At 42.5% G+C, this 23,434-nt stretch overlaps 3 protein-coding genes across 7 annotated transcripts in view; 1 reads left to right on the plus strand and 2 right to left on the minus strand.

The window, feature by feature from the left end:
* Positions 1-3,732: 3,732 nt before the first annotated feature.
* On the minus strand, positions 3,733-7,104 carry LOC122883060 (homeodomain-interacting protein kinase 1-like). Of its 2 annotated transcripts, XM_044211162.1 has the most exons (9): positions 6,793-7,104; positions 6,105-6,298; positions 5,796-5,987; positions 5,472-5,653; positions 5,214-5,337; positions 5,003-5,122; positions 4,817-4,909; positions 4,565-4,734; positions 3,733-4,450 (listed from the first exon to the last, which is right to left on the minus strand). In XM_044211162.1, the coding sequence occupies exons 1-9, from the start codon at positions 6,830-6,832 to the stop codon at positions 3,943-3,945; spliced, it is 1,623 nt and encodes a 540-aa protein (XP_044067097.1). In that variant the 5' UTR covers positions 6,833-7,104; the 3' UTR covers positions 3,733-3,942. The 2 variants fall into 2 exon arrangements, with proteins under 2 accessions (XP_044067097.1, XP_044067098.1); XM_044211163.1 differs by lacking the exon at positions 6,105-6,298.
* Positions 7,105-11,124: 4,020 nt separating this feature from the next.
* Positions 11,125-16,755, minus strand: pex10 (peroxisomal biogenesis factor 10). Of its 4 annotated transcripts, none has more exons than XM_044209954.1 (6): positions 16,406-16,754; positions 15,597-15,677; positions 15,084-15,496; positions 12,903-13,105; positions 12,448-12,583; positions 11,125-11,456 (listed from the first exon to the last, which is right to left on the minus strand). In XM_044209954.1, the coding sequence occupies exons 1-6, from the start codon at positions 16,515-16,517 to the stop codon at positions 11,388-11,390; spliced, it is 1,014 nt and encodes a 337-aa protein (XP_044065889.1). In that variant the 5' UTR covers positions 16,518-16,754; the 3' UTR covers positions 11,125-11,387. The 4 variants fall into 4 exon arrangements, with proteins under 4 accessions (XP_044065889.1, XP_044065892.1, XP_044065891.1 ...); XM_044209957.1 differs by lacking the exon at positions 11,125-11,456 and adding an exon at positions 12,734-12,743 and having other exon boundaries at positions 12,455-12,583; positions 12,862-13,105; positions 16,406-16,755; XM_044209956.1 differs by lacking the exon at positions 11,125-11,456 and having other exon boundaries at positions 12,455-12,583; positions 12,862-13,105; positions 16,406-16,755.
* Positions 16,756-18,139: 1,384 nt separating this feature from the next.
* plch2a (phospholipase C, eta 2a) overlaps positions 18,140-23,434 on the plus strand; it is a 191,189-nt gene continuing 185,894 nt past the window's right edge. Inside the window, exon 1 of the mRNA XM_044209945.1 lies at positions 18,140-18,347. The gene's annotated coding sequence lies outside the window, so the exon portion shown is untranslated. The remainder of the gene's footprint in view (positions 18,348-23,434) is intronic.

Genomic DNA, 23,434 nt, shown 5'->3' on the forward strand with positions numbered 1-23,434 from the left:
ATCCCTTAGTTCTGCTGCTATAGGCCTAGACTGCCGGGAGACTTCCCATGATGCAGTACTTCAGTACATCACCATTTATTCAAGACATAAAATGGCACAGTGGCTATATAAACATTTGGAAAAACACATAGTTTAACCAACACCTATTTCAGCAGACCATTCAGTCAGTTACATAACATTCCTGACTCATCAGCTGTTGAGGTGATTCCTAATGCTACTAAATGATCACAACATCATTTCAACAATATTAAGAGTGGCACAAGGTTAAACAACATTTGGTTTGATCACACAATCTGGTTTAATAAACTGCAATCTCACACACATCATAGTAGCAGTGGGTCTGTCCGCTGGCCACTAGATGGCAGTGTGGCCACATGGCAAACAGGTATTTAATTCATGAATTAATATTTCATCCGTCTTCCCTGTATGAACGATCAGAGTTTGACTATTCATCAAGAAACTGGCTGAGATCTTTTCAGTCTCCAGATATACGCTGTAATCTGATGATGTGCAGTCAGATTACAGCGTAGAGAGGCAGGAGATGGAGGACGCAGAAGCTGGTTGTCCTGATGATTTCCACAGGATCCTCAGCACTGCTCTGTCTCGAGGAAGCTCTTTAATGTCTGTTAAATTACAAAGTTCGTTTCCATAATCAGGGTCCTGAAACTGAATTAAAAAAAATCACCTTTAAGTTGAAAACTTTCCTGAAGAATTCCCTTTAAGTGTTCAACAAGGTTTTCTGAAATATCCACTGTCGTGATATTATCAGGGAACACGAAGACATGTAGCAACACGATCTGTAAAAGAATAATTTGTACATTAGAGCAAGGTCACAACAGAATACTTAGCACTGGCCATGGTTGTTATGAATTGAAATGTTTAAAAGTAATACTGAGTAGTGCCAGTATAAAAGTACTGTTGTCTGTGTGTGCATGTTGAAATGTAACATCCTGAGCTTCTGGTCACGTCTAAAAACTTGCAAGGCTTTTAATAATACTTGATTTTGAGGCATGAAAATAGTGTTACATCTTTACTGGTGTGCTGGCCTCATTTTAAATAACATATCAATTAACATTTCTCAAGGATATCAAATGTGCTCATTATGTTCAATATACCACAAAGAAATCTTTCTGCACAAGAAAGAGACCTTGTTGCTTGAAGAATTAACAAGAACAGTAACAAGTTTGGAGAACCCCGGTTAGGCCACTGCATAGCAGATACCATCATGCCTTCCTGAAGAGACATTTCCAGGAGCGGGTATTTATTTTACTGCATTCCTCTGTGAGATGTCTGAACTGCATGTGCGGACTGTTTTGATGCTCTATACTGACAAGGAGGTGAAAAGAGGCTTGGGTTAGGTAGTGAGCCATCGTAAGCTGCTGCTTGGTTGCCAGGGTGAGTTTTGGACATCATGCAACCTTTTTGAAAAAGCTGTGTTTGGCCTCAAATCTCACGGTCTACAGCTCTACTAACGGCCCAAAGCAGCGCATCAAGTGGGGAAAGTGCCCCACAAAGTGGTGTTTTGTTTGTAATCTCAGATCAGGGAAGGTCTCTAAGTATCTTCCTGTGGTCGTCAATCTTCCTTTCAAGGAAACTCAAGCTGGCATCGGACAAGTCTGCTGATACGACCGACTCAGCGATCTCTTTCAGGCTTCATTCTCTGGCACAAAACATGATAACGTTAGGTCGCAGCCTTTATTACCTTCGTAATCCACTTTCCCGAGGAGACCCATAGTACGGGTTTCTGCTGGGGTCAGAGGAGGAGCACAGGAGGAGCCACCACCGGCTTGCTTCTGCTGTTTGGATATAAGCGCTGCCTTCCTCTTCATCTCACTTGTCAGTGTACTTATTTTCTTTCTGATACGTGTCTGCTATCTTTTATCTCCAGAGTTAGCTGCCTAGGCCAAAACTGAATACTTCACTTGCACACACACACACACACACACACACACACACACATAAGGATTTCAAATGTTCAACCTCCATTGACACTTTTAAGACAAATCTCAAGACCTACATGTTTTCAATGGCCTTTGGTTGCTCTTAGTGGTTTAGGTATTTTATAATACTTTAGTTTTTATAAATTGATCTTACAAGTTTTACTCTGTTTCTGTTTTATATTTGTGCACATATTTGGATATTGCCTTGTATTCTATAATTGCTATTTATTATTATTATTATTATATCACTACTTGTGCCTTTTTGCTACTGATGTCATTTTACTCGCTATTGTTGTGTTGTGCCGTCGACTTATATAATAAAAATTGATGTGATTTGGTTTTGATTTGATACATACACATGCATGCATAATTTCCCGACTTTTCCCCTCATCCGTTCACCACTCACCCTTCCTCCCTCTATCCTCTTCCTCTCGTCTCTTCATCCCACCACCCTCACCCCCCATCCCTCCATCCTTTCTGCATCATCTTGGCTCTCCTCCATCCGTAATGCACAATAAACTATTCTAAACCCACATCTCTATTGGCGCGGTCTTTTGTCAGTGAATGGTGCTTTTATACATTTCACTTTACAATTTGCCTCTTGTTTATGGTCTCATGCAGGGTGCTGGTCTGACCATCAGGAGCAGTTAGGGGTTCAGTGTTTTGCTCAAGGACACTTCCACATGTGGACAGGAGGATTCTGGTATCAAACCAGCAACCCTGTGAATAGTGGACTGGATATATTTGACAATTTAAAATAATTTGATTATTTGACTGGGTAAATATCACATTCACATATGCAAGTGGTCAACAGACCTTCTTTCAATATATTTCCAGTTGATTTTATCAACCTTTTTGTGAAAGTTCATGACATGATGGATTTAGCATAGATACAATCCAGTGTTCACGTGTTAGTGAGATTCTTCCTGATGTTCACAGTAAACACATCTATTTCCATATTATAAAATGTGAAATGCATATTTTAAATAACAAATCAAAATGATTCTAAATATATAAACTTGCCAGTAAATGTTTTATGGAAATGTTTCATTTTTATGTCGAGTTATGCTAGTTGTCTTTTTTGGAAATACAGCAACAATTAAACATGTAATTAGTTTACACACAAACACTCTGTGGGACCTCCACAGATGAGGATCACTTATAATGGCTTCTATGTCCTTCTTGAACTCATTTAACATTACAATAACATGGACATGAATATAAAGATACACGCTTGACTCACGCTTGAAATATCAGGCTGAGCCCTTCACAAAAATTCACAATAGTAACATAAGGAAATAAATCAATACAATGACATGAATCTTTACAAAAAGCACATCGTGACAAGGGCCGTGTCCGAAATCACTCCCTCGTTAACTCATTCATTATTCCCTGTATAATAGACAGTCAGCAGTTAACTGTATAGTGAGCAGTGAATTGAGATTTTAGACAATCATGAATCTCATCATTTAGCATTATCAATACACTGTGTGGGATTATTAGCAGAAAGTAGCCATGCACACTACTTTTTCATTCCACTGTGGTACTTTTGAGTGCACTTGACTTTAGAGAGCGGAAATTTCACACTTACAACATTTGGGTCCAATCCCTCATTTTCCCTATTGCCCTGTTTGATTCTTTAGACTTTGCTAAAGGTTACTTTTAGCATATTTATACAAAGCTTATAAGAATTTCTTGACTCTTCCTAAGTCAAAGATGGATCATTCTGATGATCATTTATTAGAAGTTTTATACATACTGGCTCAGATATATTGACGAGGGTTGGAATATTGTTATTGTTTACAGAATGAAACCCCATTCTGCAAACACTAGGCCTTTATTTTTCATTGACTTTGTAGCAAGTAATGACGGTAGACTGAGACCTCGTATTGCAGTGCAATCAACCAATCAGTTTTATTTACAAAAAGTAACAAAGTAAAACTAAACAGACATACGTTATCAAAGACCAGGAAAAAAAGGAACACGAACAATGAATATGGAATCAGTCCTCCACAGCGGGACACCAACAGCAACAAAAGTTAGCCGTGATTTGACTGAAGAATCTGCGGATCCTCTTAAGCATGTATTTAGTACGACCAGAGATGGCCGTGGCTGCAGCCGGGACGTCTGTTGGTTTAGCTCCGTCAGTAGACCAGGCAGCTGGATCTTCGTCATAGGAGAGAGAAAGTAGTCCTCCATCAGATGTCACAGGAGCTGGTGCATCTTCATAGGAGTCTTTGGCTTGAGCTGCTTTAGAAAACCAGGCAGCTGGATCTTCGTCATAGGAGCAAGTGACTGGAACTCCGTCAGATGACCCTGTGGTGGGACCATCGTCATAGGAAACAGTGGCTTTGGTTTCATCAAATGACCTGGTGGCTGGAGCATCGTCACTGGACCCCGAGGGCAGGTAGGCTGACTCTTGGACAGGTTTGCAAACTGCAGAGGTGTTCATCCTGTCTGCTGAGTCCTCCATTGAGCAGACGCTCATCATAGCTTGAGAGGTGGTGAGACTGGATGAAGTATGACAATCAATTAGTGTCAATCAAGTCAGTCAATAGAGTCATCAGTCCATCCAAACGCTTGTGTCATCTACTACCAGTGTGAACAGACGCACGGTCACTTACTAGGCTCTGCTGTCAGGGTGCTCGGTCAGGTGGGACATTGTGACGAGCGGGTGCTGCAGAGCTTGATGGGGAGAGATTCTCTGATCCCCGTCCAGATGCAGCAGCTGTTTCATGAGGTCCACAAAAGCCCTCCTGTCCTCAAATTCAGCAGCTTCCCCTTTTGGATAAATCTGGATATGGAAATGGATTCAGGTCAGACAGATGAATAACTGGTACTGATCCAGTCTTTACAACACCACAGAGAGCACCTACATTAACCAGGTCATCCAGAGAGCCGGGCAGGTCAATTAAGCTGTTCCGCTCTTCTGGTTTCACACTGTTGGCAGCTGTATATTCTTCAGGCGTCTAAAGGAACAAAATATATATGAGAACCATTTTAAAGGAGTTCAAGTAAAATGACTTAAGCAACTCAGACAAAGAAGAACATGGTTACTCTACCATCAGCCTCCATGTTGGACCGTCAGCAGACTCCTCCTCACTGAAAAAGTACCGGGTATATTTCCCAGCACGGAGCAGGTGGTCCTCCGGCCGACCCAGAACCTCAACCATGCACTTCATCTGCAGACAAAATATACAGAATCCTGTCAGCTGACATGCTGCATCAAGTCTCCACTTGATTCTGGACATTTGTCTGAGGGAGCTGACCTACCATCTGATAGTCACAGTCGACAGGGAAGAGGTTTTCAGCGAGGTAGAGGAAAGCCAGGATGCAGCCGACTCCCCACACATCTATAGCCTCGGTGAAGGGCAGGCCAAGGGCAACTTCTGGAGCCCTGAGGAGGAAAGACAAGAGCCAAAGATAAGAATCTGTTGGCAAGCTTTGAGGACCAAGAGAACAACGTGGACGTTTAGAAGAATGACACAATCTCTGCTAGATTAACAGATGAGCCATGCAGGATTAACCCACCTGTATCCGGCCGGCTGAAGCTCCATCCCAGGCTGGACTTTGGAGGCTGGAATAGCTTCGCCGAAGTCTATTAATTTTACTCTGAGGGGCTGGTCCTGCTTGTTGACAAACATAATGTTGTCCGGTTTGATATCGGTATGCAGGATACCGAGACCCTTCAGGGCGTCTAAGGCCACCAACAGCTGCAGCGACAAAACAAGTAAGGAAGACAAGTTTGGGATTTAGTTTTCCACGTGTAAGGCTTTGGGTTAGGGTTTTCTTCATTGATGAGTAGTAAATATGTAGAACAATAGATAATTGGTTCCATATTACAATAATACAGACCTGCTTTGCGACCGGCCGGATCTCGTTCAGGGACAGTGGTTTCCAGTCTCGTTCTTGGAGCAGCTCATAGAGACTCCTGTCCAGCATCTCGAATGCTAGACAGGTCAGTCCCATATGTTCAAACCGCTCGAAGAACTTCACCACGTTAGTGTGGTCTGGATTCAGCACACTGATGACCTCTAACATGGACACCTGGGGGGAAAAGAGGAGACATGACAACAGTTCATAGTACATACACTGATGGAGCAGACAAAATCTAAGCAAGGGAATAAGGTGTGTCTAAGACTCAAAAAGAGTCCAAAAATCTACCTCTTTCTCAGTGTCCTGGATAAAATCAATGTCATTCTTGAGGATCTTAACAGCCACTGTCTCTTTTGTTGCCAGATTTTGGCACTTGGCCACTTTACCAAAGCAGCCTTCACCAACAAACTCCAGAACGGAGTAACCAGGAGAGCTGCCGAGCAGAGTTTGACCTGCCTGAACCTCAGGTGCTGTCAGTGTGACTGTGGGGAGAATCGGTTAACATGGAGGGAAAAAGTCGGTGTATTCAGTCTGTGAGGGTCATTCGATCAACACAACATGAAAACAAACACACAGCTGAAACCATGGGTCGTGTCCTCGCGTTCCAGTGTTTGCTTGTCATTTTAAGACCATGTGAAGAAGAAAAATGTATCAAAAACTGATGATTTTCTGACCTTTTCAATAAATGTATTTATTTATATAGGAATACATAGGAAAACGTGGTTTGACAAGAGAATGATGATGGTTAAGATAAAATAACTGTCCAAATCAACATTGGCCTCGAGTAACAAACACTGGTATGGTATATTCTTATCAGGATTTTCCAAGAACGATCCTTTCTTGTGCAGAAAGCTTGTCCAGAATGTGACACAGAGCTTTAGGCTTGTTGGTTGGGAACACATTGGTGTCCACAGGGCGTTTTCATAGCAGATACATTCAGCATCATGTAAAATTTTGTCTGTATGTTGAGTCTTACCTGATGCACCAGAGGCATCTGCATTTGGCCACGATGACATTTTTCTTTGCCAGATCTTCTCAGTTTAGTATTTCCAAGGTAGAGAATGAACCTTCAAGCTTGAATCTTTTCAAATTCAGAACGTACGACTGTCTCCTTCAAACGTGTGTTTCTCTCTCTCGGTGCTGATGGTGAAATGACCACAATCCACCAAACATCTGCTTCTCCACCTCTGCCTCTCATGACATCAGTGACATCATAATATCATGTAGAACTCACCGTTGTATTCTGTTCTACTCTTTTCAGAACTCACTGACACACGAGTTCAAATACAGCAGCAACATCCTGAAAAACACATTTTTATTCAAACAACCTCCTAAATGTACGAGTTCTGCTCCTGACAGTGTGAAGGAAAATGTTTCCCGGCACTTCGGTAGTTTTTACAGACTATTTAGAGACGATTCATGCAGTCAAAACAGCACAGACACCAGAACTGTGTGTGTGTGTGTGATGAATGAAAAAGAAAGTTATCAACACACATTTTTAAACATTTGCCATTGCGATATTTTCAATTAGTCTATCATGTCAAGCCCCTATAATATCATTCCTAGGCACAAATTGGAAATTCAAGACGCTGGGAACAGAAGTGTAGGAAAAACAAACTAATCTGAATTCAAGGTCCATTTACTTGATTTTTCAGGGGTTTCAACCACATCTAGCAGTCGTCTTCTTTTAACCAATTAAAATATTCAAATGGATGCGATCTCTAATAGTAACCACTGCTGATCCTAAGTATTTACAGCATCACAAACCACAAAACTCATTTATAGTTCAGCAGTGTTTTACAGCCTGCAATCTCTTTCTGTCCACTGAGTGGAGATCATTCTGCAGCTAACAACATCCTCAGCTTTCCTCTCTCGCCTCCCTAAAGACACTGGTTCAAACAGAAATGTTTCATATTTTCAAATTAATACTCTTTTCAGGCTGTAATTGAACATATTACACAGCCAACTGCCTTGCTGTTAATGATGAGGAGAGAGAAGAGGAGGAGCAGCAGACATCCATCATCACAGTGTTTCTAATAGACATGATTGAGCTCGGGGGTTAGTGCTAACCTGGCAGCATCTGCTTCCACTGTCAGCCATGTTCTCCAAGGAGGAGAAAACCTGATTATCCAAAAAGACAGAAGTGTAAGTGAACTGGCTGGTTGTCAACAGGAGAGAGAATGTGCCGAGTGTGTTGGGACTAAATGTTTGGATGTAAACACTTTTGAGTGCTGGGAGTTGGTCTGGGCCATCAGAAAGCTCTAGCAAGTCATTAATATGTTGAGTTGTGCCGCTAATGCTCCATTAAAGAGCATCTGTCTGGTTTCAGCAGTGTCTGCAGGGTGTGCTGACTACACATACTTGATTGACTTTAGCAAAACCAAATTCACACAGTTTCACAGTTAACTTCTGTTGTTCGCTGAGCAGCGTCTCTGCAGTAGTTTAGGACACGATGGTTTGCTTAATGGCAACGCAGTGTAGCTTTTGAATAGTTTGACCGTTTTGGACAAGTTTTTGACGCTGGTCTTGGAGGCCCTGGTGTCCATACATCATCGCAGAGTGCCCGGCTCCAGTAGCAACTGGTCTAGCCACCAGGAATGCAAATTAATTCAATGATACCAACATTCAAACGTCATTTAACCAACTCGCAAAAAAAAGAGCGTTGAATAAACACGCGTGGTTAGTGTGGCTCCGTCTGCTTCTTGAAAATGCCCCCTGAAGCAATAGAGTGCAAGCATACAGTTGATGCGTGCTTCACTATAACTCTGTGGTCCACGTTCTCCCTTTCTAAAGGACTCGTGCGCTCTCCAGGCTCCACAGCTTCAACTACATTAACTAACAAGCACAGGCAGCTTAACCAATCAGAAGCCAGGGCTGACTGCAGTCATTCTGCTATTAAACTATGGAGCTGCTTATCCTTAGCAAATTAAATTCTGCAAAATATAAACTATTTTAAGTATTTCTCTACTGTATTAATGGCTCTAACACGCGTCACATGTGTGTCTGCGGTCTGAAAGGGGTGCAAGACTACTCGCCTGGTTAAACCTACCTGGTTGAGGTGCAGGTAAAGACTGTCTCTCTGTCAAGGCAGCCCAGAAGTACAAACATCCACAGTTGTCTTGCGGTGGTTTTCATCAGCAGTGTTTTCTAGTAAATGGCTTGTATTTGTATGAATGAAGCTCACGCATCCTGCCAAGCTTAAAATTTGGCAAGTGATGAAGTTAAAAACCGATTTATAGACCTCAGCCCAGAGCTAAATGTGGCAGCACAGCTTATCTCACTGCTTTTCTCATTGTCAGGAGAAATTAAGACTTTTCATCCAGAAACGACTTCACAGTCGATCGCTTGACATCCACAACAACCAGTGGTCGGAACATGTCTGCTCACTTCCCATTATTTCCATATAACACACTTAGAGTGGCACTGTTTCAGAGCCATGCCACGTTTGAGGTTTATTTCCAGCCAGCCTGGGGAGGCAGCGTGGAGACAGAGACACATGGCGTCAGAGACAGCAGCCTGTTGTAAAGCTGCTGTGTTATGGGAAGGTTAAAAGCCCATGATTATAGACCCGGCGTTTTCCTGACATCACCGTATATCACCAGAGAGAAGCACCAGCAAACGTCTGTAAACAAATGTGAGTGCGGTGCCAACTCTTACTCCACTGCCGCTTTGTGTGTTAACTGAACTGCCTGAAGACATTTGAAGAAATGTGCTTTTATACAGGAACCTTCGGTACATCTGTCCCAACAAGTCCTCCAAACTATACAACTACATAGGTTGTTTGCAGTAGTGGAATGTAACGAAGTACATTTACTCAAGTACTTAAGTACAAATTCGAGGTACCTGTACTTTACTTGAGTATTTCCATTTTCTGCTACTTTATACTTCTACTCCACTACATTTACCTGATAACATTAGTTACTAATTACTTTTCAGATTCAGGTTAATAATAGAAAATATATTCAACAAATAAAAAGTGATGTATATTTATATGTCAAGATAAGACTTTATTGATCCTCGGGGGAAAATTCACAAGCTATCCAGCAGTACATAAAGTAGTTCAAATTAGCTTTACCAGCTAACATTAAAGTGATGAACGCATTCATTCATCGATAATATAATAAACATTATTCTGAAATGACCCATTATGCATGATGAGTCCTTTTACTTTTGGTACTTTAAGTATATTTTGATGCTCATACTTTTGTACTTAAGTCAAATTTTGAATGCAGGACTTTTACTTGTAACAGAGTATTTCTACACTGTGGTGTCAGTACTTTACTTGAGTAAAAGTACTGACTTGTAGTAGTAGTACTTGAGTACTGTCATTGCCTTAAAAAATGACTTTTTTTAATGATTATTTTTGGCGCATTCTTTTCCTCCAGTGGATAGCTGACAGCAGAGACACGACAGGAAATGAGGGCAGAAAGACGGGGAACATACAACATAGTTCACGCAGGTCACGGCTGGCGCCCCATCGTGAGTGCTCTCCGGTCTGCCGTCCCTGTTAGCAGGATCGCATTGTTTGTCAGTGCCCTCCACAATTCATGTGACTATTACAAAAATGATTCATACGAGCGTTTTCTGATCTGCCCCCCCCCACGGTTAAGGTGTGGTTGGGTTTACACAACTAAAACTACTTGGGTTGGTTACCATTATGGCACCGAAGCACGGCTGGATTCCCAACAGGGTCACTGCTCTCCGGGCCTGCGGGGCAGCACAGGCGGCTGAGGGTCGGACAAACCGTTAATGTGACAGTGAGCTGACGAGTACTGAGCTCATTTATTTTGAGATGACTATCTGTAAGTTTGGAAATCATTGAACAGATCTTCTTTTCCGTCACATGACCCAAGTCTGCTGATGGACACCTGAGCTTAACGGCAGACGAAGACAGTGAAGGTCGGAACCTCTTACAAGACACAACAGGACAGGACCTGTTATGTAATGAGGGTTTTAGGGAGGTGTACAAAGGTCTCCAGAGATATCTGCAGCCTGAGGCTGTTCGAGATCTACAAATGATAGGTCTCGATGTCCAGCTCAGTCCTCTGCAGCTCCTTGTTAAGTGTGTTCACTTGTGCTTTGTGGAAGAGGCAGAGAGATGGAACTGGTCCGGTGTCCTGCCCACGGAGACACCTCGATCCACTTTACGATACCTTATTTAATGTTAATCTTCCATCAGTCAGAGTCAGACTCAGTTTTAATACCAGTTAATGAACAAAGATTATACGGTCTGTAAGACAACTACACCTGAAGTCTGTCCATGTTGATGTTCAACAATTTAGACACCCAAAAACAAAAAAACAAATACTTGGACATTTCTCGCATTTTATTATCACCTGTTACAGTTTTAATTAGTTATATTTACACGTTTGGACTGATACAATCAAAAATGCAATTCTCAATCAATTATGAATGAAAAGAGCCTAAAAGGTTGTGTTTATACTGAAGAAGCTACCGTATGTTGGCACAAAGATGGAAAACATTGCTTATGTGCTTATTGCACAGGTATTACAAAGCATTAGTCCACCAGCAGAGTGTGTGTGTGTGTGTGTGGGATCAGGCTGTGTAGTCCTAGCTGTAGTTCCTCAGGTACACCAGTCTGTGAGGCTGGAACTTCTCCCGACACAGGGGGCACTCGGCCTGCGAGAAGTGAAACACACACACGTGTGACAGGTTGTTGGCTCATTCAAGCCCGTGGTAAAGGCAGTACAGGGAGGAAGACTCTGTACAAGCACCCAAAACCTTTATTGGAACTAAACAGGCAACGTTGTGACCCTGCGGGGCTTTGCCTCATAATCCAGCATGTGGATACTCAGTGTAGGGCCAGAGTCAGGGCCAGATGTGTGTGGTAATTCAAATAAACAAAATGGGGGTCTGGGGTTCGATGGCATTTTACTGAATCTGAATCCACTATTCAATCAGCTTATCTGAATCCTTTCAAATCAAATAGGTTTTCCTTTAAACTTGGCAAAAAAAACCTTAAGTTTCAAATAGCTAAAATTCAAAGATCTGTTATGAATGAGATGAGCAGCAAAATATATGAAACGTTGATGAATGTATCTGACACAGCTGGAGCCAACTGGCTGACACACCTTATTTTTCACAAGCTTATTGATCGAAATAATGGAGGGGCTGATGCAGAACTATTAAGTGGATAAGCTTAGATGGTTGATATGATAAGCACAGTAGTTTTACTGGAACACACAGAGCACATTAACCGGACAGGTTTCATTTTACGGAGTTGGCTGAAAAACGACTAAATGTTTGTTACCAATCGGATACTTTTCAATATTCAACCTCTACAGACTTGAAAACATAGCCTTGATTTTCAAGGAAATACTAAATCTGACACAAAATGTATTTATTTTTTAAAATGTTTTTTAATAAATCACAACAAGATAAAAATCAAACCGCTGCACGGCTTGTAATAACAATGGTTTGGGGGAATATTTATTATATTCTATTTTATAATATGTGGACAGAAAGCCATGAAGCAGCGATATCTCTAAATGACCCTGGTATTGTTTTTTAATTCCCAACAAATTAATTATGTGGTACAGTTTTAGAGATACTGAGCACGACAACGGATTCAACATATCACGGACTGTGCTAGTCATGACGCAAGCCTGACCTTGGTGCTGCACCACTCTGTGATGCACTCCCAGCAGAAGAGGTGTCCACAGGGAGTGGAGGTGCAGTGTCTCCTCTCCTCCAGGCAGAGGATACAGTGGGCAGCTCTGGGGCCTGAGCGGTGTGTGTGCTGAGGACTGGAGACAGACAGGTCAAAGATTCAGCATTCAGCTCAACATGCTGTTCTTTTACTACAAAAAGTCCAGAAGTTCCTGCAGTGGCCTGGTTATTATAGACAGTGTCTCGATCGAGTACAATCAGCATCCAGATTGTTCTTTACGGCTCACCTGCAGAGTGCTGCAGACCAAGAGAAAGGATCTAATTTCAGTTAACAGTTGTCAGGTCTGTGCTGCTGGAACAGACTGCACTGAAACTTTGGTTAGGACAAAACTCTGAAATATTGAACTGCCCTGACATTAAGACTTGATGGAGATGAGGTCTAAGTGGACAGCCTACACATCTCCAGCTGTGTCCTTGGGTCTGGTCCTGGTCCTGAGGTTCCTGTAGAGCTTCCACTCCTGCCTGGCTCTCTGTCTCTGTCTGAAGTTGTTGAGCTGCAGAGACACAGTGATGAGCAGCTGGAGGAGGGACACGGTCCCCAGCAGCCTGTAGCTGCTCCTGATGGTCCCGTCATCGCTGTTCAGCCCCATCACACCCAGCTACACACACACACACACACACACACACACACACACACACACACACACACAGGACATTAATTTAATCTGTGGAATAAATCCTACAGGCAGTGGCTCAGCGTAAACTACACGTCTACATCAGATCAACATCAACGACTAATTAGCTGCAACCATGCTCTCTCTCAGGATGACAAATGACTTCTTTGCTGCAAGGAACCAATTGCCTCGTGACAGCAAAGTGGCAGAAAACAAATATGTTCCTTAAATAGCAGTTTGAGATCTATATAGAGGAGGATTTACACCGACAAGATCATATGGAAAATGTAGGGAATATTTAAAAGTATTAAATGTATTCAAACCAAGTAGAATGTCGGTTTCTGATGTAAAACCAGTATTCAATGCTTCTAGAAATGTAAATGTAATATGTGAACATCTTTGATCTGCCAGAAAAGGTGTTGTCACAGAAAAGCCTCAGTGTCCGGTTTATTAGGTACACCTGGCTAAAACGTATGCAGTCTAATACAACAGTCCTGCAACAAATCCTCCTTCATGAAGGTTATAATGTTCAGTGTGTGTTGAAACTGTTTCAGAGCCGTGTTGATCCAACTGTAGGATCGTTTGGAGGCTGTAGTTTGTGGTTCTGTTGAACTGTAATACGTTTTACCGAGAGGTGTTTCTGCTATTTAGCCTATCCTTGTCGATATAAACGTGACAGACAAAATATGAGACTGCAGTAGTTTTAGATAGGTGTACCTAATAAACTGGCAATAAAAGTATATTTTGACACTGCACAAAACCCTGAGGGTTCTTGCAATAAACGGTGACATTATGGGCAGCAATCTCTCCCCAGGACAGAGTTATTCATTACTGTGTGTCTCATATTGGCACTCTGCCTGCTCAACAAATGGTTAACTAATTAACTACCTTCTGACAGCGGTTAAGAAATGTGTTACAGAATGTGGAAAAGCTGGAAAACAGCAAACAGGATATATTTAGCTGAAACACGGTGATGTGGATAAAATGACAGCTGTGATTACACCGTTTGGGAAATCTGCAAAGTGTACTGTATAAAACTGACATCACGGAGTTCGTCATGGTCTTCTTTATCTTTGTATGATTATATGTATGTGTGCTGCGGAGGTTTTGGCAATAATGTACGTGTGTAAGCAACTACCTACTCAAGTGAAGAACTGATTGTTTTTAGGGGCCGACCGTGCGCTCACACCAGAAGCTTCATGAGCTACAAAGTTTGAGCTGGCGACGAGAGCAGTGGCAGCAGCGAGCGGCGCGACGCCGGTTTCCCGGAGTTTCCCGCCCCCTGGCGAGGGCTGGCAGCGAGCAGCCACGACCAGAGCGCCCAGCGGGGCTCATGAAGCTTCTTGTAGGAGCCAAATATGTTGTTGGAACGGCCAGAATTGATTTGTTATTCACTGTGTGTACATTGGGTGGCAGCGTCACTGTAGTCGCCAGGTGTTTGACCCCGGAAGGGCAAAGGGTTTGTTATGTGTTTAGTTTATCAATGGAAACTGAAAGATGGACTGTATTCACCTTTACAGCAGACACGAGAAAGAAATGGATTGTGATTCTGCGACCGAAGAACAGCCTGCAGACTCTGTACTGAACGCAACACACAGCAAATGGTAATACGATCACACCAGACTACGCGAAGCGCGTCACTCCTGGGTTAGACGTCTCAGTAGCTTACAGCAGTAGACTGAGCTCCTACACTTCTGGTGTGAGCGCACTATTAGACCGAACATTGCTCAGTGGTTATTAAAGATCCCATTAAATGGGCACTTAGAAAACATCCCCAGTGGTGACTTCACGATGTACGAAAGTGTGTAACTAACTGTCCTATCAAATCAAACTGCCTTTCCCTTCATAACTGGTAGTAAATACATTATGGAGGTGAGTGAAGTATGATGGTTATATATTCCAGTGTATGGCTGGGCCCACTTACTTACTTACTTATATATGAAACATGTAATAAATCACCTACATAGCGGATACCAGCCGCCCTCTTGGACAGGTGATAGAAAGAGCCGCTGATGTAGAACAGAGCCACGTGGAGTCGGTGCAGGAGGGTCAGACCCTGCTGGAGGACAAACACGGCCGGCAGGCACGCTCTCCTCTGGGGCTCCGACAACAGCCCCACTGCCCTCTGCATCCATCTCTTCAGCCAACACTCCAGGCTCCACGGCCCGGACGCCGCCTGCCGCCGACTGACGCCACTGCGGCTCTCGTGCCCACCTTCCAGCTCGTTCTCCAGGCACACCAGGACCTTGTCCAGGAGGTAAGGAAGGACGGTGTGGCAGAGGACAAAGAGGCCTCGTCTGGTCCGAGAGGGGATTTGATGTTTAGTGGGATCCACCTGCACGATGTTGACATACTCTTCGCCCAGCGTTTGGTAACCTGAGGAGAAGGATACATATCAAAATATTTAAATCACAAGACGACTAGCTAGACAAACGCAAGGAAAGTCAGACGGCACGTTGGTTTGGTCGGTAACTACCTGAGAAAGTTGTTAAACCGTAGTATGCAAAGTCTGAGAGCAGCTCTATCTCTCTCCTCCAGTCCAGCCATCTTTTGGATCCTACAAAAAAAAACAAACAAGTGCTGAGTTTCCTACACAGAGCCCAGCTATTTAATGAACAAACGGTTGCTTTAGCACTTTGACATACAACAGGAGCTTTTATTTTGATGATAACCAGCTCATCTAACATGACCACTTTTTAAAAAATTATTCTGCCTACAATTAAAAAATATTGTGAGCCTGAGCAGAAGTACAGTATGAGGTCTCAAACATCCACACCGGCTCAGAGGTACTTAACCTTTTTGTGGGAAATTAACACAAATATCTTTACTCTGCTTAACCTGTTTGAACCAATACCTGTTTTTGGTTTGTTTAGGAATGAATAGCTTATACTCTTCAACTGTGCATTCATCCAATAGACAAAGCAGCATTTATGTCAATAGGATTCAGTTTTTCACATATGCTGGGCCCATATTTCCCCAGTCTACAGTCCACCACAACACAACGTGGACTGCAGGAGCCAGCTCTGAAACTTCACATTTCAGTCACAGTAACTAACTGACTAGGTGCTGCTCGGTGTATTAAATGTATGCCGAACTGATGAGGGGCTGGAAAGTGTCCCAGTTCTGTTTGTAATCAGTGACTAAAGAAGATATGTGATATTTTGGAGGAGTTTTGCAACTATTATAACTATCTAGGAGAAGAGACTGCACCTCGTTAGCTCTAAAGCTACATGTCAAAGAAGAGGAATGGTAAGTTCCCAGCGTGTTAAATATGAACAAACCTACCCGCAAGTGTCTGAAAAGCTTCGTTGGCGTTGTTTCTCAGGAAGGTTTGATAATATTCGTCCTTCTGACTGGACCGGATCAACTGGGACTGGTTTGCAGGAGCGAGGGGCATTGCAAGCTAACATTAGAGAGCCGATTTCTGACGCTAACGTTACCAAAGTACCGAGTTACAGTTCATGGCGAAGTTTTTCAGATAGACAAAAACCTCCGAGTACATCTCTACATCCACACATCACTATTCTGTAAACTCGCAATATGCACTAATATCCCCCTTTATAACACTTTAACGAGCTAAAGCCAGGAAGCACATGAAGCCGAAGCCCTGACAACAAACAGACTCAGCTCACAGCGCCGCCTCCCGGCAGGAGGTGGTACTGCAGGCGCACTTTCCACTGGAAACGGCAAGTGAAGCCAGAGTTTGCTGAACTTTAGTGTTATCTTCCACGCAACTTTTGCATTTCTACAGAGGATATTTGACTAGGGATTAACCTTTCATGCCATAATCTGTCTTTATGTTTTTACTTATTAATACATGCCTTCAGAGAAATGCTGGGTGTTTTTTGTGTGATTTTATTTGGTTCATTTACCACTTTGATTTTATTCTGAGGTCATAAAGATAGATACATGCAAAGACAATTTAGACCAGAAACCAAAACAAAGCTCACACAATGAATCTAATTTTGGATTTTTCACATTTTATTCATTAAGTTAACAGTTCAGTCATACTTTGTGTACATTTTATTCCCCAGCATGAAGGTCTAAAAGTGTTTCAGAAATACCGATGCCTGTATTTATTCATTATGTTTTAGATGGTACATTTTAATATATTGAGTCAATAAACGCTGGAATCAACTTACCCACCATATATAAGATCCCCTCATATAGCCCAACAGATCCTGATATTGATATCTGACAGTTTAAAAAAACATTGGGGCAGGTTTATGCTTTCATCAGAGATCCTGCCAAAAGAGAGATGACTGATAGAAGGGGAGTGAAACGCAACAAAGGTCCCTGATCGGGCTCGAACCGGGCCGCCGCCACGCGTTATGGTCACAGGGAGGCCCCCGCTGACCTTCATCGTTTTATACAGACAAAAACAAACACTTTAGATAAATTTAGTTGTTAAGGCATTGTGACCAAGATACGTACTGAGGGAGGACCTCCAGTATATCTTACACATTTCTCTACTGACTTTTCTTATTTCTCATCGGCCGGCGTATACACTTATACCGATATATCTGCGATACACTGATATTGGCCGATATATTGGCCTGGAAAATGTATCTCAAGTCAAAATGATTAAATGTTGCACATTTAATGGAATATGAAAGAGCAGGTAATACAACCTGATAAATATCCTAACATCACACCGATATTATCAAAGCATTTTAATTAAGTTATATACATTTTAACTGCACCTCTAAAAATGGCATTTACTGCAGCGTTGCAATTGCTGCCACAGACACAATGTTTTAGCACAGCAGCTATAATGTCACCTACTGTACAAGTTGCTACAAGACACTCTTCTGCCTGTGTGAGTAGATTAAGTACATTCATTCATTTGTTCATTCAAAGCCCCAGCAGCTCTGCTGTGATCTGCCTGGAAAGTTGCAGAACCAGTTTCTTTGTCTCCTCAGTGCTGCTCCCTGAGCCGGCTGGGTGTACTATAACCGCTCCGGAGAACACCCCATTATAAGCGCGCTCCTATCCTTTTACGGCCACTTTTCTCAGCACTTGCAGCAACACTTGGACAGTCTGTCCCGCCGTCCTGCACACCAGGAAGTTGAACTTTGCTCCCAGTGAGGGGAGGAGCTGGGGTTTTCCTTTCCCTCCTCCCTTTAACTCAGGAGCTACTTGTTGCAGATGGAAGGTGGAAGGTGGATGGTGTGGGAAGCACTTTGCTGCTTGGACTAAACCACTCATGAGTCTGGGATTTCGACAGGTAAGACACAAACTTGACTGGCTGCATGTACCTTGTGTTCGTCTACCTGCCGGTTTCAGGCGTTTAACATTAAAACTACAGCTTTACTTGTTGGCTGAGCTGGTTTCAAGGCACCAGCCTGTACAAGATCTGAAAGGCTGATAACACTTTGTGACCACAGCTGCTGTGCTTTGTGATCAACGGGTTTAAATTGGACCGTTTGTTGGGCTAAAATGTTCAGAGTCTTCAGCCCCTGGAGTTGATTCTGATTAGACAAGAGAAAGGTAAATCTCCTCCTTCACACTGCACCCGTCAGTTCAGGTAAAGCTTGTCCGTAGCATTGTGTTAATGAATTGTACATTAAATAAATCAGGTGCATCATATTCACCATATCTGAGCAGAGCAGATCTGGTTCTTCGAGGCCAGCAGATGTAAGTCAGGATGATGATAACAGACAAACATCACTGAACATACTTGTGAGGAGTTATCACAACAGTGTGAAATCACAGTTACGGCTTCCAATACACAACTGCTGCGGTACTGTATCATTCCAGTCTCATTACCCAGTCTCTCTGCTGAACGTCTCTAATCCATGTAGACATAAATATCAAACGCTGATGTTTTAGACTTTTAATTGGACACATAATTTTCAATTTGTTTTATTTATTCAGTGTAAGATTTATATTCTTTCAAGCTGTGAAATTTAGTAAGAAGCTACCTTCCACTGATAATAATTATAGTGAACATATTATTGTATTCTTGTGTTGAATGCAAAAAACTCTGTTTTTTCACAAATTATATATATATATATATGTGTGTGTGTGTGTGTGTGTGTGTGAAATAAAACGCTCCTATATGTGTGAAATGCTGTTTCACATGTGATGCGGTAACTCACATGTGTACATGTGATTTTGTGAAACAGCATTTTACATGTTTACTGTATAATCTGAATTCATCACAAAGATAATGTTGTTTGTGATGTCTTGCTTTGTGAAATACTTGAAATTTTCTACATACAGTAAAGGGACATTCACATTCACAGTCATTTTTAAAAGAGGCCAGCATCACTGTTTCTTACATTCATCAGAATGTAATCTGTGTTAGTGACGCTAACTGAGTACACAAGTTCAAGATAACAATAGAGTATGCAGGAGCTGTAGCGTGTGCGTGGGAGGAAGGTTGTTTGTAAAGGGACATCCTTAAAGGACCCTGCAGACACACACACACACACACACACACACACACACAGAGAACTGGAAGGAAGCAGGGGAACTGAGGTGACACAGCAAGTTGTGTTCATAATAACCTCAGACAACATCTGTTTCAGCTGTAGTATCAAACACGTCATATCTGTGATTCACACACACACACACACACACACACACATTCGTACACACACTTTCCTCTTGCAAACACAAAGAGCGTGTGATATCCTGCATGTTGGCTGGCTTAGATGCATTAAGGGTCTGTGGACCTGTGGGGACACCCCAGGAGGTTCCATGACTGCCTCAGGTGCTTCGGGGGTCCAGAGGTCTTTGAGGGGTTTGAGGTTCTTGTACAGGTTTTAGAGGTCCTTGAGTGGGATTTACATATGCCTGAGAGGTTCCTGGGATCAAAGAGAAAGTGCCAGAAGGTTTTTGAGCAAAATCATTTCACTGTGATTTAATTCACCATGAACTGCTCCAGTTAGGGAATTTTGAGTAATCAAAAAGTTGTTTGTTTAAATGCCTTAAAATATTTAAGTGACATAGGGGACAGCGGCCGGGGCCAACGCAGGGGGCCCAGGCAAAACAAGACAACGAAAGATAAAATAATTGCTGCCATGATAACTTTCCAGAGTTGTAAACTCTTGTCTCAGATTAAACCTCTGTGCAGTTTGTTGGTGTCTGAGAAGCCTTCAGACTCATGGATCTGTTACTCATACTGGACTTCCTGGATCGCAATTCATGTCTCACCAGTACCTGAAGCAGCACACCCCCAACAACGCAGCGCCTGCGTTGTTTTAACACAGGGTTGATTTCAGTCTTTGTGATGGTTTTGGAGGGCACAGACAAATGATGTATTTTTGTCATTAAGTTCAGTGGTGACCTCAGCAGTAAGCTCTCCATGTGCAGAGCTAAATCAAGTATGTTTTAATACTAAAGGCCTCAGTATGCTTCAAAGTTCTTGTCAGATCGTCTGACAGCATCTGAAACCCCCTTTCTGATGGTGGAACTTTCCGAAACAGACAATCACACCCACTTCACGACTGGCCAAGTTTTTGGTTTCTCTTTTGTTCTTTCTTCACACAACTACTTCTGACACTTTACATGCGAACAAGCGAGTGCAACACCGTGCTGTTATCCCCATTTGTATGATTCATCCTCCACCTTCCAACCCCTCCCCTCTTTATGACGGCAGGCTTTTCGCCCCGCCTTTGAAGTGTGGCCATTTGGAAAAGATATAAACACTTCAAATTAACGGCGTAGTTAATGTGAAGCATACTGAGACCTTAAATGTTCCTACTACCAGTGGTAGAGTGTGGATACAGACGCGTGAAGTGAGTTATCCAGAGTTAAGAAAGCTGTTCAAGTGCACGTTTTTTTTACAACCTGACTCCTTTATGTTCCATCTACTGTAGATTTCCTCACCTGGCGGTGGGGAAGTCGTACATCACACAGTACAGACAGCACATCGCAGTAAATCTTATTTAGCCCTTGGCTTAATGTAGGTAGTCTATCTGAATGACTTGTAAGCATGACAGGAGCCCGGCCACGTTCTCCACACAGACTGTTTGAAGTCAGAGAATAAACCATATGACTTCTCATGAGGCCATAAGGTAAAACAAACAGGGGTTTGTTTGGTGCTGATAGGACTGTGCACACTCAAAGTGATGTCGCATAATCAAAAAACTGGCCTGCTTCAGACAAAACACCATAGGTTAATATGAGGTTCACGAAATAATAACCAACGTATACATTATGAATTCAATTTATTTTGTTATTAAAGCAGCTTTTTACAGATTTTACATGACATAGTGCATCTGTTGGGGACTATTTTGAACGGCCGATTAATCCACATTTGGTGCTTTAGTGAGTAGTCGGGGCAGCAGGACGGTGTGTGTGGGACTGAGTCAGAATAAACTGCCATTACTGCCAAAGACTTGCAGGAGGACCTGATGAACACTAAACAAGCAAAGACTTCACGCCACACTCCATTCATGACCAAAAAGTACATAAATATTTGACATGAATATGCACGAAAAAATGTGAGTGATAAGACTAAACTGGACCTGTTTGGACCCGTGGATCAGCGGTACGTCTGGTGTAAGAAGGGCAAGAAGAACACCATTCACAGTCAGGCGTGGAGGTGGGTCCGTCCCGTTGTGGGGGTGTTTCGCTGCTGCAGGAACTGGTAAACTTGACCGTGTGACTGGCATCATGGATTCTTTGAAATACCAGGCCATTTTGAAGAAGAATGTGATGATGGCCTCAGTGCGTGGATTAAACCTTGGTAATCATTGGACATTCCAGCAAGACAATGATCCCAAGCATACGGAAACCAAAGAAAATCAGTGAGCTGGAAGCTTAACACATGAGGAATGGGCTAAAAGTCCAAAAGAGAGGTGTCGGAAGCTTGTGAGAGACTACCGGACACGTTTAGTGGAGGTCATAAAGATCAAAGGATGCTCAGCCTCATATTAACTTTGGGCTCGAATCATTTCTCTTATGGAAATTTTCAGTAAGCTCAACATAATGCTCTCAAAAATCACTAAAATCAGCCTTAGCTGATGTGTTTGCACTCAGTTGTAATCACATCACTATGTGTCTCGCAGGTTAAGGGGGTTGAACAATTTTGATTGCAACTGTATGTGGCATGTCAAGTACAAATGATAAAAGCAACAAAGTCTTTCCAAATTATCACGTTTTTATGTTAACATGTAGAAGGTGATGTGTGTTGACGGCCCTGCACACCCCTTCGAGTGTTAACAGTTATTCTGAGGGCTGGGACTAAAGTGTCACTGGCTTCCTTTGAATTAATACGATGTGTGTAAAGTGTAATTCGTCCTACCCAACAAAGGTCCAACGAAGACCTGAGAAGAGCTCTAATCAGCCAAAGTGAAATCACCTGTGTGGGTGGACCACAGGTGAACTTTTATACTGCACATCTATGTCATTTTTTTCACAGCAGACATTTTGGCACAGCAGGAAAAGCACAGGTGTAACTGATAACGTTAAAAATGACTGCATTCCATTTAGGTGAGCTAGTAGGCCCAGGGTCCTGGTATCGAGCCATTCACTAACAAAGACCACGGCAACAGAGATGTGTGTTTAGAATAGTTTGTGTATTACGGATGGAGGAGAGCCAAGATGACATAGGAGGGGTGAGGGATGAAGGACTGGGGGGAGGAGGGTGAGGGATGAAGGGGTGAAATAAGAAGGGTTTGGGGGGGAAACTGAGTCGAAAAGATGATGGGGTGTGCTTAAATACTTGAGCACGGAAATGGGATGTGTTCAAGGCGTGGTCTTTGTTCCTGAATCTAGTTATAAAACGTCATTTGTTAACAAACTACCTTGGGGTACATGATGTGGCTGATATAAACCATAAAACCATGACAGCACATAAACTTAAACAATTATTTAGTATCCAGCCTTTTTTTTGCTGAATTGTTTTCAATATTTCATGATGTTACAGTAGCTAAAGTAAATTTAAATTAGTTCAACCTTTTGGGAAATACGCTTTTTCGCTTTCTTTCTGAGAGTCAGATGTTCACATGGATATCAACCTCATGTCTGTGTGTTCAGCACAGAGCTGGAGTCAGGACGTGGTTAGCCTAGCTTAGCATAAAGACTGGAAGAAGGTGGAAACAGCTAGCCTGGCTCTGTCCAAAGTAAAAGAACCCACACTGTGTCAACACCTCTAAAGCTCACTAATTAACAAGTTGTATCTCGTTTTTTATCTGTACACAAACAGAAATGTAAAAAATGACAATTTGTGGCTTTAGTCAGTTACGTGCTAGAAATATTTCTTGATGAACAACACTTTTGGACAGAGTTGTTGGCTACTGCTGCTTATGTGTGGATCAACCAAACTAGATAATTCTAAACTAATTATTTAACACACGTCTA

Source organism: Siniperca chuatsi, linkage group LG10, assembly GCF_020085105.1.
Source record: "Siniperca chuatsi isolate FFG_IHB_CAS linkage group LG10, ASM2008510v1, whole genome shotgun sequence".
NCBI classification, from domain to species: domain Eukaryota; kingdom Metazoa; phylum Chordata; class Actinopteri; order Centrarchiformes; family Sinipercidae; genus Siniperca; species Siniperca chuatsi.